Source organism: Mirounga angustirostris, unplaced genomic scaffold (assembly GCF_029215605.1).
Source record: "Mirounga angustirostris isolate CCGP_5_RB_7025 unplaced genomic scaffold, mMirAng1.0.hap1 SCAF_6, whole genome shotgun sequence".
NCBI classification, from domain to species: Eukaryota; Metazoa; Chordata; class Mammalia; order Carnivora; family Phocidae; genus Mirounga; species Mirounga angustirostris.
The window spans coordinates 6775557-6791310 of NW_026991714.1; the positions used below are offsets into that span (position 1 = coordinate 6775557).

The window sequence follows — 15754 nt, forward strand, 5'->3', positions numbered from 1 at the left end:
GTACTGGAATGATACCTTTGGGTGGTCAGGAGGAGATGGGCGTAGCTCATAGGTAGAGGGATTGGACCATGGACGTTTATTCCAAATACTTGGAGATAAAATAAAAACATGGGTACAGATAGAGGGAGATGAATGGATGGGGTGGCAGGAGCTTGGACAAGTTCTCAGTTTCCTCAATGACGAGACGCAAGGATATCTGCTGAGAGCGAGTGGGGGGGGCGGGTTATCATAGAGTTCTGAGGGAGAAAATGTGTGAAATGGTCACCTAGAAGAAAGGCAACAAGAGCGGACTAGGGAAGTAGAGTATTTAGTATTTGCGTAGTGGTTATGAATTTAAAATGAGACCCATCAGAATGGTTGTGTGTTTTCTTCACCTCTTCAGCTTCTGGTTCAGGGTGTCTCATAAGGCTGCAATCAATATTCGGGCCAAGGCTGAGCTGGCTTTTCTGTTTCCGAGTCTCACTGGACTGCAGTCAAGGTGCCGGCTAAGCTGCATGCTCATCTGGAGGCTGGATTGGAATGGAATTTATTTCCTTGTGCTGTAGGACTGCAAACTTCGTGGGATTTGTTTGTTTACTTCTATTTTTGCTGGCTCCAGGCCCCTGTCAGCTCCTAGAAGATGTGTGAAGTTCCCTGCATGTGGCCCTCTCTGTAGGCAGTTCACTTCATGGCACTTTGTTTCTTTAAGGCCCCGCCAAAGAGTGAACGTGAGCCCTCTGCAAGAAGTCTTAATGTAACCCAATTATGGGACCCATTACTTTTGTCATACAGCATAGCATATTCATGGGAGTGACATCCATCATCTTCTCCTTATTCTGTTAGAAGCAAGCCACAGGTCCTTCCCAAGCACAAGGGGAAAGAATTATACAATCTAGGAGGCAGGAATCATGAGTGTCCCCTTAGAGTCTGTCTGCCACATCATTCAATTCCCAATAACTGATACCCAGGAAGCCAAACTTAGGAAAAAAACCTTGTTTTTTTTAAAACAAAAACTTATAGAGCTTTTATTCTGAGTCAGGAAGAGATGGGACAGAGACATCAGTGAACTCATCTAGGGCATTCAGCTAAGTAACTGCAGAACTGGGACTCAAACTCAAACTCTTGGGCTTCGGAGTCCATATTCTTATGCTCTATATACTTATAATAGTATGCTAAACTGTCAAAAACAAAGTCAATGCATCAATGAATGCTGTTAAGGGACACAGGAAATAATTACCCAGCAGCTAGGAGGGACCCAAGTAAGTGTTGAGACCATATTTTTGTAACTCAGTTTGGAGGCCAAGCCTACTGTCAGAGACTTTCATTGAGATATTGGGGTCTTTCTTCTATTAACATTAAGTAACACAGGCCAAATGGAGTCATGGAGCTTGGAACAAAAAAATGTGGAGGAATTTTTTGTTGTGCCTGAGATTTCTTGGAGGCGATGTCCCCTTGTTACCTTTTCCTTATTTACCTGGGTTTTATTTCCTTATTTACCTAGATTTCATCTGCAGTAGATTCCTAAAGAAGGAATAGGTGAGGGGGGGTAACTCTGACGCTCATAACTTGTGATAGACTTTGTGTGTGTCCTGCATATTGAGTTGAGAAGCAGAAGAGCTAAAATGCACAGTCAATCCAAAGCTTCTGCCCTTAGCAGTAGACCTGAGAAACCACATTATGAAAAATCATTCACATCTGAGAAACCATGGTATGCAAAGTCAGCCAGACATAGGTGAGCAGGCGGGTGGGGGATGAAGCATGCTACAGTTCTGGTTTCAGTGTAGGTCAGATGCCATTGGGAGCCATTTCTGAGGAATTTCCCCTGGGGACAGCACGACTGTGCAGGAGAAAGATCCAGCCAAATGGGCTCCTAAGAGAAGACATTAAATATTTGACCCAGGGCCCTCAATGGCAGTGAGGTGTTTGTATTGTTATATAACAATATATAACAGCATATGGCTTCTCTGGCTTTTGCTTCTTACTTACCTACTTATCCTGTCCTTAGGGAAACCACTTCACTTTGGGAGCTTTGGTTTCCTTATCTGTGAATTAAGGGAGCTGGATCAGATAATCTCTAGCCCACAGCCTGTGATGGCATTTAAAGTCCACTCTCCCACATCATACAGACCTGCTCAATGTGGAGTCCTGAGGCTGTGCACCTCTCTAATCATTGCTCACCAACACTCTCTTGTTTACTTTCTCCCCGGCTCATTCCGCTTTGTTCTTTTTGTACTTCCTAGATGGCCGTCGGTTTTTGAGGGGCTATACTTCCAGTAAAAAAAAAAAAAATGTAGGGGCGCCTGGGTGGCTCAGTTGGTTGAGCGACTGCCTTCGGCTCAGGTCATGATCCTGGAGTCCCGGGATCGAGTCCCGCATCGGGCTCCCTGCTCAGCGGGGAGTCTGCTTCTCCCTCTGACCCTCCTCCCTCTCATGCTCTCTGTCTCTCATTCTCTCTCTCTCACATAAATAAATAAATAAAAATCTTTAAAAAAAATGTAATTGAACAGGATGTATTCATGATTTCACAGTGTTTTGAAACACCCCCTGAGCTACAGGAAATTTAGGGCGTGGGAGGAGTAATGAGCTAAGTCGGGGTGATCTCCTGAGAGAAAAAGTCCTCACGTCCTAGGAAGCCAAAGCCCCAGTCCCTCCACCACCCATCTGTTTGCCTCTTGGAAACCGTGATCTCATGAAGGCTCAGGCCTGCTTTACAGAACCTCGTGCTGAGCCAAACTCCCCTGGTGATCGGCTGTACTTCCGGGAAGGAACCTGGGTCCTTTTGGAAGTTCAGTGACCTGCCTGAGGCCCTGGCATTCAGGAGAATGAAGGGAGCATTCCTTTGGCGGAACCCCACTCACATGAGTCTGCTGTCCGAAAAATCTGGGTGGGTCGTTCCTGGTTGTACTGCCTTGGAAAGTGTGGACAGACTTGGTCATTCATGACCCACACCAACTGCAGGAAAAACGAGCAGGTTCTTTGAGTTGTTAAGTAGCATACCTCCTTTTCTGAAATTAAAAGAAATATATGCTCCTCTAATTATCAAGTAATTTTCACTTTAGAAATTTAGAAAAAAAAACTTAGAAGAAATTTAGGAAAAATTTTAGAAAAAAAAGCATCCAAAAGAATATAAAAATGCCTATAATCCCATTGTCCCTAAAAGACCAAAGCATAAGACCTTCTGTTGTATGCCCTTCTGAATTTTTGAATTTGTGTGCCCATTTAAAACATCTCTCCTGGAATCTCAACATGATTCTGTGTTTTTAATAGAGGACTATACCATTTTCCTTCTTTTTTTTAATAAAGATTTTATTTATTTATTTGAGAGAGAGAATGAGAGAGAGCACATGAGAGGGGGGTGGGTCAGAAGGAGAAGCAGACTCCCTGCTGAGCATGGAGCCTGATGCGGGACTCGAACCCAGGACTCCAGGATCATGACCTGAGTCAAAGGCAGTCGCTTAACCAACTGAGCCACCCAGGAACCCTCCATTTTCCTTCTTGTGTGGTAGGCCCCTTCTCTTTCAATTCTCTTTCCAACTCTGTAAGATATTGTATTATCTCATTTTTGTTGATGAGAAAACTGAAATTCAGGGAGTTATGGTGATTTTCCAAATCACACAGCTCCTATCTATCATCTATCTATTATCCATCTATCGCCTATCTTATCTATCAAATGAAAGTATTATCTGCTTTTTTAAACCAAGCTGGGACCATACATACTAGTAAACTACTAAAAATATTTACCCTTTGGTAGATAATTCCTTTTAATTCTTTTTTGGTGATTCAAATTTCACAGTTTATTTAATACCAACCCTTAGGTATCTCACTTCTAAGTTCTTTACCTGACTACAAATTCCTTGGTTTCTTTCATTAAGGAGGCAATAGGATTTAGAGAAGGGGATGGTGTTGCCAGTGGGAAAACAAATAACCAGCTAGCAGATGTCCCATTATCAAGGCTGAGGACCAAGCCTCGTACAATGAGTGAGACTGTCCCTTACCTCCCAACGCTTTCTCAAACTCTCTTGGCCTATCCTTTAGTAAAAACTCTTCATTCCTTTATTCCCTCCCCCTTCCGAGCTCTGAAATCCTTTAATTGTGCATTCATTGTGGCCCTCTAACTTGAAAAAGGAACATCTTCCCTGGCTTTATTTTTGTACTCCAAATTTTCCTTGAGGACACAGAACCCTAGATTTTGATTCCCCTGGTACCTATCACAAGGACTGGCACAGAATAATAAACATATTTTAAACAAACATCTATTTGTTCTTGATCAAATGATGAACACATGCCAGTTTGTTCTTTAAGGAGTAGTTAGACCTCAGGGACATCCATATAAACATCAACAGGTTCTGGAACTTCCCACTCTGCACAGTTCCTGTACTGCTCAGCTAAGCCTTACTGTTTTCAGCGGGAAGGTGGGCAATCAGAGAAACACTGCCCATCATTATTCCTGCCCCAAGGACTCACAGCTGCCCCCAGACACAGCATGGCCGGTGGCATTTTTAGCTTCCCAGGTGATGTGGCATACTGCCTGGCTGCTGGAGGGCGTGTGACATGGACAGGCAAACTACTTAGTGACTGTCACACCCTGGATCCTTTCCTTCAGAGCTGTGTGCTCCGTGGCTTAAGGATTTTCTTTTGTGTTTGCACTGACAATGAAGAACTCTACCATTAGTTTCATTTCGTTTATGGGACTTTTAAATTTTTACATAATTTCAACCTTATAGAGAAATTGTGAAGCAGTATAAAGAAGTTATATGCCCTGTACTCAAATTCGGTAATTGCTAGCATTTCCCCCAAATATACAATTCTACTATGTATGCACACAATCTATAACTGTCTCTGTATTTATGTTAATAACCATGGGTTTATACTTACAATCTGCCACTAAAGAGGTAATTCTAGTCTCCCATTCCATATTTGTAATTTCCTTCTCTAATCTGATAATCTAATTTAATCATTCTCTTCAATATATTTAGTCATTTGCTCATCTCCACTATACAAAAAATAGTGTCAGAATTGCTAACCCATACCACTGTGAAAAGCCAAACTGCTAATAGAGTTTAGTATTTGTTTCCAGTTCTCTCTGTCTTTAGATTGAGGGCATATACTTAAAATACTCTGCTCACAGATATATTCATATGTCAAAAATCATCATATTGTACACTTTAAATATCTGTAGTTTAAGTCAATGTCAATAAAGCCATACAAAATAACTGGGTTCAAAAGTTTCTAAGGTTCATTCCCCAGGGAAACTTTTCAGAGAAGTTCTGTTACTTAAGATACAGTGAGGTTCATTTGCTTCCGTTTGTTTTCTATTTCAGGGTTCAACTTCCCTCTTTGTTAATTTCATTTCATTTTTTTGAATATGTAAAGCATTAACATGGTTCCAAAAGTCAAAACTATCCGGAAAGTTATATATGGAGAAGTGCCTGATTCCAGCCTGTTCTCTGTAGGTAGCCAATCTTACTGGTTTCTGGTTTATCCAAGTTACAAAATAAGTAAGTTTATCCAAGGAAAATTTGGAGTACAAAAATAAAGCCAGGGAAGATGTTCCTTTATCCTTCCTGGTTTTTTTAAATATATAAATAGGTGAAGAGGATTAAGAGGCACATTCTTCCAGTTACAAAATAAGTAACTCACAGGGATGTAAAGTACAGCATAGGAATACAGTCAATAATACTGTAAGAATTTATAAGTGACTACACTTACGGTGGTGAGCATTTTGCAATGTACACAGATGTCGAAACTATGTTGTGCACCTGAAACTAACATAATATTGTGTGTCAACTATACTTCAGCTAAAAAGAAATTTGGAAAAACTCTTTAAGCAAAATGAATTACAATGTGTCGTGGAATGTATAACATCTGTGAAAGCAAAATGTATGACAACAGCACAAATGCTGGGAGGGGAGCTGTGCAAATACACTATGGCAAAAAAAAAAAACCCCAGATGTATGTACATTTTTCTTATTTCTCCTTCTTTCATCTGTATATACTCATGTAGTACACTTTCCTTTTTTTTTTTCACGTAACAGTATATCCTTAAAGTTATCCCTTATCAAGTTCATATCATTTTTTTTTTCTTCTTTTTTTGGGGCAGCCATATAGTACCCCATGCCTTCCTGTAGGACTTGTATGGTTTCATGCTTTACATTTAGATTTCTCATGTATCTGCACTTTATTCTTGTGATGAGATAAAGTATGGATCTCATTTTATCTTTTTCCAGATGGCTACTCAGTTGTCTTATTTACTGAAACGTTGATTTTTTTGCTCCACGGGTATGAGCTGTGCTGCTACATCTCTGATGCATCCTGGGGCCCCATTCTGGACTATCTAGTCTGTTCCACTTGTCAGTATATCCATGTGCCACAACCTCATTGTTTTACTTATGGAGGCTTCACAGAATAGTTTTATATGAGAGATGGGCTTCTTATTGTAACTTTTCTTTTTCTGTGTTTCTAGCTCTTCTTTCATGTTTCTTTTTCCATGAGAACTCAAGCTGAACTTTTGTATCAGCTTGTCTAATTTATAAATTTATAATTTAACCAGGGTGCTTTCCCATTTGATCAAGTGAACCTTGATCTTCTGTGGCTTTTGTGTAGGAGTGTTTTCCAGTTTCCCTCCTACAGGTTTTGCACATTTGGTGTTAGATTTATACCTAATTATCTGATTTTCTTTGTTACTATTAAAATGGCATTCTCTCTGCCATCGTGTCTTCTGTCTGGTTATTGTTTGTGTATATTAAAAACCATTGACTTCTGTCTGTTCATTTTACAGCCGGCTACCTTGCTGAAATATTTTATGATTTAGCCTAATCCAATAGTTTGAGTTAGTCTTGCCATTGATTCTCTAGGGTTGTCCAGGTATACCCTCATCTCAAGGGAGTTGTACTTATTTTCTAACTTTTTTTTTCTCTTTTTAAATTCTGAAGCCTCTTGTGAGTTCTACTGTCTCATTGCATTAGCTCATATTTTCAGTGTAATGTTAAATAATCACGGATAGAGTGGGCATCCTTGCCTTGCTCTCTGCCACTGTCTCTTGAATGACTATATACAGTTGAACCTTGAACAACACAGGTCTGAACTGCATAGGTCTGCTTATACATGTGTTTTTTTCAATAAATCCAGTATAGAAGTATAAATGTATTTTCCCTTATGATTTTAAGATTTTATTTATTTGAGAGAGTAAGAGAGAGCACAAGATGGGGGAGTGTCAGAAGGAGAAGCAGATTCCCTGCTGAGTGGGGAGGCCCACGTGGGACTCGATCCGAGGACTCCAGGACCATGCCATAAGCCGAAGGCAGACGCTTAACTGACTGAGCTACCCAGGCACCCCACTTATGATTTTCTTAGTAACATTTTCTTTAGCTTTATTATAAGAATACAGTCTATAATACATATACAAAATATGTGTTAATTGACTGTTTATGTTATCAGTAAAGCTTCAGCTCCGCAGCGGGCTACTAGTTAAGTTTCTGGGGAGTCAAAAGTTATATGTGGATTTTTGACTGTGTCCGATGTCGGTGCTCCTAACCACCTCGATGTTCAAGGGTCAACTGTGTATAAAAAATGCCTTAAAGGCCAGAAATAGCTCTTCAGTGTAAGAAGCTTCTGGATATTTATCTGGCAAGATGAAATTAAGGCTCTTCTTATGCTTAGTAACTAGAAAAAGAATTTAGCAAATGGTGGAAGTAAAAATTTGATTTTGTAACAGTTCATTGAAAACACTTGTGCTGGGCCCCAGTGTTATCTTTTATATTTAAAGACCTCTTTGATTATACTTTGCTCTTCATTCATTCATTCATCTAAGATTTACAGAATGCCTCTAATACTCCACTCTCTTAGATTCTTTCTCATTTAATTTGTACTGTACCCATGTGAAGTTGGTATTATCCTCATTTTATATGGAGAAAATTGAGGTTAAGAGTTAAGTGGACACACAGCCTCTAAGGCTGAACTCTGATTTTGAATCTGCATCTCCTGGTTCGAATCTAAACTCTCATATATTTCTTTGCCAGGGAGTGGAAACACAGAAGAGTAACAATCAGTATATTTTTAGAAAGCAACGGTCTTAAATTCTCTTTCTTTCATTAAAGGTCACAATGTTATATTCAGTCACATCGTTGTGGGCAGGCTTCTTTAAGTAGAACCTGAGCGTATTAATGGGAGTGTATTTGTTCTTCTCAGTTATGAAGGACTTCAGAGAAATGTTCCTTATGGTATCAGGGATCCAAACGACAAGAAGCTTTGCAGATGGTGATAAGTATATCAAAGTATCCAGGACCTAGAAAAGCACCTGACATAGGGAAAGCACTCAAATAACAATAATTACAAGTTTATTAGTGTTCATTCTGTTCTGCATTCTTTACTTGTATTAACTGGTTTCATCCTCACAACAACCCTAAGGGCATTTCTATTATTGCTTGTATTTTATAGGTGAGAAAACTGATGCATGTGCTAATTAATTTACCAAAGATCATATTCAATAAAAAAGCTGGAATTCAGTCTTCAGATCCCCTGCTCTTAACCACTACACTATAAATCTTTCAAATAAATGAAGTTCTGCGATCATGAAAACGAGCATATTCTACCTCCTGAATATGAATCTACCGGCATTACTTACCAAGTACATTTTTCTGTTACTTAATGTGTAGGGGAATTTTGCAATCGATTAAGTAAATGAAAAGGCTCTTGTACTTAAGGTAGAGGAAAGGCACCTGAATACCTGAAATTCTTTATGTCAGGTGCTGTGTTAAATCTAAGTGTGTTTTGGTATTTCAGTATATCGGACTTCTTGCAAAACCGCAAAGCCCAACGCAGCTCAAAATGCAAACGCAGCTTCTACGGGCCCCCGTCCTGAGCATATAACCTGCACGTGCACACCCACAGAAGGTATGTCACAGGACTGACAGTATACAGCAGGCAATTATAAACAGTGGGCCGTGCAAGGGCCATGGAGGTCATCCAGTCCAACCACCAGTTTCGTGTCGAATCCTGAGGAAGTAACACAGTCACACAAATCGGACATCTGGGCTCTTTCTCGCTGGCGCGCTTTTCATTACATAATACCTTTGCTTGCCTTTCCTCTCTTTTCCTGCCTGTTTTGTGCAGAAGTAAACGGGCCTGGCTTCTCGCGCTTGGGACCAAAAACCCATAAAGCAGAAAGGCAGTCGGAGCCCTTGCAGGGATCCGGCTCACCCGAGACGCCACAGCCCGCCCTAGGTCAGAGCGCGCCCCGGGTCCGCCCTCCGGGGTCGGTGCGCAGACACGGCCGCATTTCGCAACCCTCCGCGCCGCCTGTCGGAAATCCACCAGCCGAATGACCCCGCTCCCCACCCAACTCGGCGGTCCGTTTCTGTTAACAGGGTGCGGCCGAGGCGCTGGGCCAGCGGACGACTAGAGCCGTGGGCCGGCAGCTCGCGGGGCCAGCTGTGACGCCAGGGCCCCCACGCGGCGGCCAACGCGACCACCGCACGGCGCCGGCCTCACCCCCCCAGCTGACGCAGCGCACACCTCTCCGCGTTCGCGGCGCGCCGGGGGGCGGGGCCGCCCGCGGAGCGGACTCCCAGCGCCGTCCTCATTGGGCCAGGGAATGAGTGACGCGCCAGTCCCCGCCCCCTCGGCGCCCGCCTCGCCGCCCGCCTCGCCGCCCGCGCGCGGGGCGCTGACGTGGCCGGGCGGGCGGTGGCGGCTCCTCCCGGCGCGGCTGGCCGCCCTTGGCTGCGAGGGAGGGGCGGGGTGGCCGGGGCCGTGCTCCCCGGGCCAGCTCGCGGCCCGCCCCGCCGCCCCGGCCCCCCGGATGAGGGTATATATTCGGAGCGGGCGCGGGACGCCGAGGAGTGGCCGCGCGCTGGGAGCCGGAGCCGGGCGGAGTCGCCGTTGCGCCGAGGGAGGTGAGGGGCTCTCCGGCCAGTCGTGTCTCGTTCCCCCGTCCCCCGCCAGCCCGGAGGGACTCCGGGGCCCGGTCCCGCCACGCGCACGCCCCCACGGCCACGTCGGTGCTTGGCGCCCGAGCCTGGCCCTGGCCGAGGAACCGCCCCGCGCGCCCGCAGGCGCTTGCCGAGCTCGGAGACCCCCGCTGGGGAGTGCGCCCCAGCCGGGGCTTTGGGGAGGACCCGGACGGGGCAGTGTGTGGAGTGGGGCTCTGTCGACCGGCTGGGGGCAGGGGCCCTGCGGACGGTTTGGGCAAGCTCGGGGGCCTCCGGTGGGGACAAGTGATCGTTTGACGTGTCCGCTGGGAACGGGGTGGGCCGCCTGGCACAGAAGAGGGAGAGAATTCCGAGGGCGTCGGCAGGGAAGAGTGGACATACCCTCGGGGGACGTGAGAAGGGGACAAAGCCCGCTTGCCCCTTTTTGTTCGTTTGGTTGGTTTTAACACTGGTGGTGGGAGAGGGTTGAGATTGCGGGGTTTCCCCTGCCTTGGCCACGCAGGAGGATGGGATCGGAGGGCTGAGAAAGCACGCATGTGCTGAACATATGGCTTCCTGAAGAGTGTATGAAGTTTGGCCTGACGCTGTCCTGTGTTTATTTGTGCACGGTTTATGAATTCTGAAATGAGGCAGTAGTGATTATGGTAATATGAAGATGTCATTATGTAGTGCTTTTAGTTTAAGGACTTTTAAGGTGAGATTCTGTAGGTGTGGACCGAAGGGTTTACAGGAAGCTGAAGGCAGCTTCTATTCCCTCATTATTAGTGAGTTGGCTCCCTTAGCTGGGATTGAGAAAGACTTCATGGTCTGTGCTGCCAAGCATTTATAGGATTCAGTGGTTATGGCTCAACTCCAAGACTATTTTTCAAAAGTTCTAAGAAGTTTACTTATCAGTTTTGGGGGCATAATATAGCAGCAGAGATAGGGGCAGGAGGGAGACCGGGAAAGGAGGGGAAATCCTGGATTTCTTTAATACTGGCATTTAAATTTTAATAAAGGTATATTTGATCATGGTGGATTTTTACCAAATTTGTCATTGTTTTTGATGCAGATGTATTAGGTATGGGCATATACCAAATTCTGCCATCATTTTTTGAGCAGATCCTTGGCTTTTTCAGACTTTGCTTGTCAAAGTAAAAATCCTACTCTAACTCTTGTATTCACTATTGCTTACCATTACACATTACATCCAGACCTCTTACCAGAATTAATTTAGCACATGTGACCTTGTCAACCTTTGCAGACCACCAGTGGTCCAAGGCCAGGTATCAAAGTTTAACCTGTGTGGGGAAAAATTTAACCTGAGTTGTCTTATTTGTATGGATCCATTTTCCCAAGCATCTGAAGGTGAATGGGTATTTAATGACTTCTTAGGAAAAGATTGATTTATATCTTAAAATGTTATAATACTATGTTGGCATATGTTTTAGTAGGCAGGGACTCTCCACTCTTGACTCTCATTTGAGGGTGTGTGAGGAAGGCTGGTTTTATCGTCTTTATGAGGAAATGTGTACACAGGGAGGTGGAATGATTTGCATAGGGTCAGTTGATAGGGAGGGACCAAGAACTAGGACTTCCAATTCTTCAGTTACCTGGTTGCCAGATGATCTTCCTGCTATAGTATGCTTCCTTAAATCTGGGCAAAAACAGTAGTATAGATGAGACCTTAGGAAAGACCCAATTCCTTGGACAATAGTTTAATAGAAAACTCTCTCTCTCAACTTTTTTTTTGTTTTTTACGTGATGTATTTTTTTAATTAAAAAACAATGGTATCATATCTCTTGAAATCTATATAAATCAATAGAAATGCCTTTTAATATCCTAATGCATGTCCAAGGCTCAGTCTTCTAACTTCTTTGCTTTTTTATCCCCATCTACACTTGCCAGGGGATCTTATTAAGTTCATAATTAATATCACGTATGCTGATGACCTTAAGTTTTATCTTTAGCTCCAGTATCACCTTCGAACTTTAGACTACCACATTCTGCTGTCTTACCAGCATTTGTTTGTATGTCTAATAGGCACCTCCAACTTAACATGTCCGTGCATATTTCTAAATCTCCTCCTGTCCTAATGTTTCCCCACTTCAGTAAATGGCACCACCAGTTGGAGTCCTCTTTGCTTGATTCCTGTCTTTCTCTCTGTCTCCACATTCCACCCATGACCTAATCCTGTAGGATTAGGACCCACATCCACCACTGCTCTAAGCCAGCATCATCTCATGGAGACTACCGCAGTACTTCCCTGACTGCCGTCTGCTGGCTTCCACTTTTCCCTTCATTACAGAATATTTTTCCACACAACAACGAATGATCCTTCTGAAATCTAAATCAGACCATGAAGCTCCCCTGCTCCAAATTCTCCAGTGGCTTCCCAAACCCCGGAGTTCTTACTTTGACCAAAAGGCCCTACTTGATCTGCTCAGTGTCCGCCTCAATTAGAGTCCCTCAGGCTCAGTCACTCTGCTCCAGTTGCGTTGACCTTGCACATTCCTGTGTCAGAACTGCTGTCCTGTCCCTAGAATGTTCCTCTCTAAGATACTGACTTGCTCTCTCTTCATTTGGATGGGTTGTCAGATGTCTCAGAGGCTCCACCTAACCACCCCATTTAAAATATCCACTGTCCCCCTCTCGTTGCGCTTTCACCGCTTAGCCCACTTTCTCCTACTTGACATTTTATGTTTGCCTGTCTCTCACACTGGAATGTGGGCATGCGCATTGTCGCTTTGTGCATTGCTGTGTCTTTGTACCCTACATCAGCGCCTGGCAGACAGTAAGTGCTCATTAAATATTGAGTGAATTAATGGCACATGAAAGTTAAATAATGTTCCTTCATAATTTGTTTGTTGACGTACCTCTGCGTGTGAAAAGGAAACTGAGCAGGAACCTGTTGGCATGAGTGAGGTTGTGGGCTCACCATCTGTCTTTGAACAGGAGTAGCAGCACTGAAGCACATGCAGCCTCATCTGTGGCCACTTGCCGCCCATCTTCCAGCACGATGCCTCGTGCCTTGAGTATATTTCTTTACCTAAACCGCTTTTCCTGCCGTTGCCACGGACTGGGTTTTCTTTCACTTGTTGTACCTTTCTCACACTTCTCTTCATCCTCCACTGCCTAACTCAGCCAGTAGCTCTCCTCCTGTTCCGGAGGCTGTAGCTCATTGTTCTGAAGCACAAGTTTCATTTTTATAATAGTAGCTGATAACTTTTATAGAGGGCTTTTTATGTGTCCAGTACTGTTTTAAATGCTTTTCATTTGAATTCAGTAATTCTCTTAACCTTAGAGGTAAGTACTGTTTTTATCCTCATTTTACAGAAGAGAAAAATTGAGGCACAGAAAGGTTAAGTAACTTGTTCAAGGTCACAGAATTAGGAAATAGTGCCGCAGGGGTCTGAGCCCAGCCAGGCTGGCTCGGAAGCCCGATGCTGACTTCCACCAGCCCTCCTGCCTCTTAAATGAGATGTTGGGTTGAATTCTTAGTATTTGCTCTGCTTATGAGGGTTATTGTCTGATGCAAAGATCACAGGCATTAGAGTCAGGTTTATCTGGGTTAAAATTCCTGTTCTTCTGTCTACTAGGTACGTAGCCTTGGGCAAATTACTGAACCTCTTTGAGCCTTGTTTTCTCATTGGTTCTTACTTCACTTATGCCTCTGAACCTGGTGAATAAAATTTATCGTTCCCATTTTGCAGATGAAATTAACAGAGTTGAAGGTATCTATGACTTGGTCCAAGGAAGAGAGCCAGGAATAAAAGTCACTTTTGTTTGATTCCTAAACCAATAAAGATGCACTTGAAGCTAGAGTATGTGAGGCAGGCCTTTAAGGGTGAATGGGATTTCAGTAGATAGGAGGGGCTAAAGGAAGTGCTTGGAGGAAAGGACAGGGGTGTTAGGTGACAGCAAGGTAGAACTGTGTCCCACCCTGATAATAAGGTTTCATTTTTGTTTCATATGGGAGCCTTAATTTTGTTAGGAATCATTGGTAACTCATAAAGTGGATTTCATGAGTAGTACCGTTCATTTCACACTTGAAGCATTATATCCCTGAAATAAATCCAAATAACAAACCAAAAATAAAAGTTGGGAATATAGCACACTGAATCTTATGTGCTCATCTAATTTGAAGTTGATTTTATAAGAATCCTGAAGCCAGTCTGTCACTTCAGTTTTAGAGGGCATCTTATTTAAAGAAAAAAATTATAGAAGCTATGTGCCTGTCTCTATTGTCTGATAAAACATTTCCTGAATGTATTTTTGAGTGGACATTAGTTAAAATTATTTCTGAGCAATTTCTGATTTGGATCACCATACCCATTACTGAATAAAAAGTAATGATACATTTTAAAATGAAGTATTTACTCATCCTGTGAAGTTCCGCCCCTGCCTGTTTTGTGCATTTTCTTTCTTTCTCCATTTTGTTGGCTTGTGAACTCATTTCTGCAAAGTGAGTCAGATGTAAGAACATCAGTTGTGTCTGTATTTCTGAATAAAGTATAAATAATGTACTCGCTCTCGCTGCTCCTTTCTTTTACACACACACACCCACGCCCACACCCACTCACCCACAGTCTTTTCTCCTGAGAGGCAGTAGAGCGTAACAGTTAAGAGCGTGACTTCAAGAGTCAGGTTGTTAGGGTTGGAATCCAGGCTCTATCACTCTACTAGTTTGGGACTTTGGGCAAGTTGTCTCTGTGGTGCAGTATCTTCCTCTGTAAAGTAATCCCAGCAATAGTACCTTAGCATTGCTTTGAGAATGACATGAACAAGTATCTGTAAAGCAATTAGAATTGTACTGAGTCATCCACGAGTGATATGTAAGCGATAGGTGTTATTATTGCTACCTCAGGGAACAGATGTAGGTTCTCTTAACCTGAGTTTGTGAATGGTGTTTGATGTTTAGTAGTCCTGATGAGGTAGATACTGTTATTAATTCCACTTTACAGGTGAGGCACACAGAACTCCAGAACATTGCTCCGAACTACCATGTCTGTTACCTACCACTGTTCTTATGGTAGGAGATAGCAGACTGTTTCTTTGGTAACTTTTTTTCCTGTCCTTCATGTCTAAGCAGTTAGAACTTGGTGATGATTCTTTACAGTGACCCTCAAATTTCTCCCTTTCACACTTATTTCCTTTGCAACTAATCTGGCTCAGAACTTTGGCTTTTCATACCTGCAGTTGTCTTTGAACTTGTTTTCCTGCTTCTAGTAGTCCCTCCTTACCATCTATTTTATGCCATTGCCCTTTCTGTCGTCTCTCTAAAGCATGCTGACATGGCCCTGTTGAGTAATCTGCTGTGGGCTTCTTGTTACTCTGTTAGGTCTAAATTCCTTGGCTTGGTTTTCAAGGCTCTTCATGTTCGAGTCCTACCCTACATCTCTTCCCATCATGCTACGTAGAACTTCAGCTTTCTTAACTGCTCTCATCACACAGGTCTACTCTGCTTGTTTTCTGATCTTATCTGTGTTAATACGTGAGGCACACACAGCTCCATCATGCTTCCTTTGTGAACTCTTTCTAGACAACGCCTACCTTCTCTTGCGTTTATCTATAGGACAAGTAGAGTCAATATTTCCTCTTTCTCTTATTTTTGAATAGTATGCAGTTTAACACTTTGCTGTATTACATTTCTTATCTGTTGATTGTTACATGTGAATTGCTTGTCCCTTTAGGGTTTAATTCTTAGTAAAGATAATAGATATGTTTTTATTGCTTCTCTGTAGAATTTGCTATTGAAATAAAATGTATTTTTCATGATTATAGGTGTTCCTATCTTCTTGGATTTTGTTTTATTCTGAATACAACAGAATCGTTTCCCTCATTAGCACTAGAAGGAGAACAGTTG

At 43.0% G+C, this 15754-nt stretch overlaps 1 protein-coding gene across 7 annotated transcripts in view; it reads left to right on the top strand.

Moving 5' to 3' along the window:
- The first annotated feature begins 9642 nt into the window (after positions 1 to 9642).
- The window catches only part of UAP1 (UDP-N-acetylglucosamine pyrophosphorylase 1), a 38347-nt gene continuing 32235 nt past the window's right edge, over positions 9643 to 15754 (top strand). For 4 of the 7 annotated variants that reach the window (XM_064593826.1, XM_045876799.3, XM_064593827.1 and 1 more), the window contains exon 1: positions 9645 to 9872. Coding sequence is in view for 1 of the 7 variants with exons in the window: in XM_064593829.1 (XP_064449899.1) it covers positions 9779 to 9872 (94 nt within the window). In the remaining 6 variants the exon portion in view is untranslated. Of the gene's footprint in view, positions 9873 to 9898; positions 10344 to 15754 lie in introns of those variants that run through there. The other 3 variants (XM_064593828.1, XM_064593829.1, XM_064593825.1) reach the window with 3 other exon arrangements.